Here is a 2,500-nt window from a genome sequence, read left to right on the forward strand (position 1 = left end):
AGACATCATCAAAACTGAGAACGACAACTTGACATACATCACCATGGAATGTTAGGATAGAACTGCAGACAATAAACCAATGACAAGATCCTGACAGAGACATCCAGAGATCTCTCCTGCGACTGCACATTGATGATTTAAAACAAACCTATGAAAACCTACTGTGGACACAAGTGTGTGTATGTGTGTGTGTGTGTGTGTGTGTGTGTGTGTGTGTGTGTGTGTGTCTTTTTGTCTGTGTGTGTGTTGATGGCCTGACAAAAACACTGTAGCTTGATTTAAAGTGAACCATCAAAAACCTACAGTGGATGCTGTGTGTGTATGAGTGTGTGTGTGTGTGTGTGTGTGTGTTGATGGCCTGGCCAAAACACTGTAGATTGATTTAATATGAGCTATCAAAAATGTACTGTGGACGCTTTGTGTGTGTGTGTGTGTGTGTGTGTGCATGTGTGTGTGTGTAGGTGTGTGTATGTGTTGATGGCCTGGCGAGAATGTGAAGCATGCCTTTACACATGTTCAGGGGTGCGCAGGCCGAGGGTTCAGCGTTGGGGCTAACATGTTGACAGTCAAACAGGAACCAGATGAGGAGGCCGCGGCGTTTTTTCTCTGTCTTTTTCCATCGAACACTTTTAACGGCATTCCTTTAACAAGGGATGGTGGACGTTAACGTAAGCATGTGAGAGGGATACAATATTTATGAAAGCGATATGGCAGGCGGGTGTTTCTCATGTTAAAGTGCACGTGTGGGGCTAGGTGAACATGTGTGTGTCCATATGTGTGTGTGTCCGTGTGTGTGTGTGTGTGTGTGTGTGTGTGTGTGTGTGTGTGTGTGTGTGTGTGTGTGTGTGTGTGTCCGTGATTAATGTCTGCACAAATGGGCGAATCCATGGAGATAAAACAGATAAAGTGTAGTACTTCACACCACCCAGAGAGAAGATGGACCACATCTACAGTGTACTGTAGGTCTAACCTTCAATGTCTCACATCCTTTTCTCTCTCTCTCGCTCTCGCTCTCTCTCTTGCTCTCAGCCACACAAACACAATTTTAGACACACACACACATACACACACTCACCCTTCTTCTCTCTTACAGTAACACAGCAGCTGCAATGTGCCAGTGTATAGCCTAACAGTTGTATACCCGTTGCTTTAAACACCACCACTGTCACTACCTCTGGCCTGTAATCCAACTTCATGACTTCCACGGTACACTTGTTGGAAGCCTGAGCAGATAAGAAGGGCACTCAGCTCTCTCTCTCTTTCTCTGTCTCTCTCTTGTTCCATCTCTCTCTCTCTCTCTCTCTCTCTCTCTCAAAGACACACACACACACACACACAATCACCAGCATCACCAAGAATACACAATATATCTCGAGCGCATGCTATTAGCATTAGCAGAAGCTTAGCTCCAGCTGTGTGTGTGTGTGTGTGTGTGTGTGTGTGTTTGTGTGTGAAAGAGAGAGAGAGAGTGTGTGTGATAGAGAGAGAGAGTGTGTGTGTGTGAGAAAGAGAGAGAGAGAGAGAGAGTGTGTGAGTGTGAGTGTGTGTGAGAAAGAGAGAGAGAGAGAGAGAGAGTACAGTATGTACCACCACACTACACCACTATACTTACATGGGCCAAGGATCAAAGTCTGCCTCACACAGACCCTGGTCCCCATAGGAGCCAAGAGCTCTGAGAGGAGCAGGTAGCCAGGTGCCCAGGAGGGGGGGGGGGGGGTGTAAGGGAGGAACGAGGGAAATGGAAGGAGGGGAGGAAGGAAAGAAGAGAGGCCAGGGGGGGGTGTAAGGGAGGAACGAGGGAAATGGAAGGAGGGGAGGAGGGAAAGAAGAGAGGCCAGGAGGGGGGGGGGGGGGGGGGTCATTGTAGTAGATGTGTGTGTAAGGTGGTGGTAACGTTAAAGAGCAGAGGGATGGAGGGATGGATAGAGGGATGGAGGAAAAGGAAAGGAATGAAAGGGGAGGGACCAGAAAGGGTGAGATCATAGCAGATCATAGTGTGTTAGATGGTGGGATGTTTAAAAGTAGATAGATAGATGGATGGATGGATAGAGAGGGGGAGAAACAGAGAGATAACACAGGTCAACGACGGGGAACAGGAATGTGATTGTTAACACTGGAGGGTGTGGGGGTGTCTAGTGGGTGAGAGGGTGTGTCATACAGGGCCATGATCAGACCTGAGTCAGTGAATATCATCTGCATTTAGAATGAATGATTGAAGAATTCCTCATTCTGCTTCACAGAATGTCTCCACGCGTTACCTTTGCCCTTTCCAGTTCAAATAGAGAACATAACGACCAACACAACACAGGTCTGATTTAGTCTCCACTGAGTTTGAAACGTTTTACCTGAAATCATCTCTTAGAGATCACCAGAAACTCAACTCCTTCTGAAAGTGAACTCACCAAACAGTTTGTGGCTGTGTGTGTCAACACCATCATCACGTGTTAATGCTTTGGTGATAAACACACAATTTGCTTGTATGTCCACACACAACAAAACT

General features: G+C 46.8%; 1 protein-coding gene across 2 annotated transcripts in view; it reads right to left on the reverse strand.

The window, feature by feature from the left end:
- The window catches only part of fhod3a (formin homology 2 domain containing 3a), a 107,458-nt gene that overhangs the window by 36,653 nt on the left and 68,305 nt on the right, over window positions 1-2,500 (reverse strand). Inside the window, exon 11 of one of the 2 annotated variants that reach the window (XM_062529433.1) lies at window positions 1,613-1,672. The exons of the other annotated variant lie outside the window; for it this stretch is intronic. Coding sequence (XP_062385417.1) covers window positions 1,613-1,672 — 60 coding nt within the window. The remainder of the gene's footprint in view (window positions 1-1,612; window positions 1,673-2,500) is intronic. 2 annotated transcript variants of the gene reach the window in all.

The sequence above is a fragment of the Sardina pilchardus genome, chromosome 24 (assembly GCF_963854185.1).
Source record: "Sardina pilchardus chromosome 24, fSarPil1.1, whole genome shotgun sequence".
NCBI classification, from domain to species: Eukaryota; Metazoa; Chordata; class Actinopteri; order Clupeiformes; family Clupeidae; genus Sardina; species Sardina pilchardus.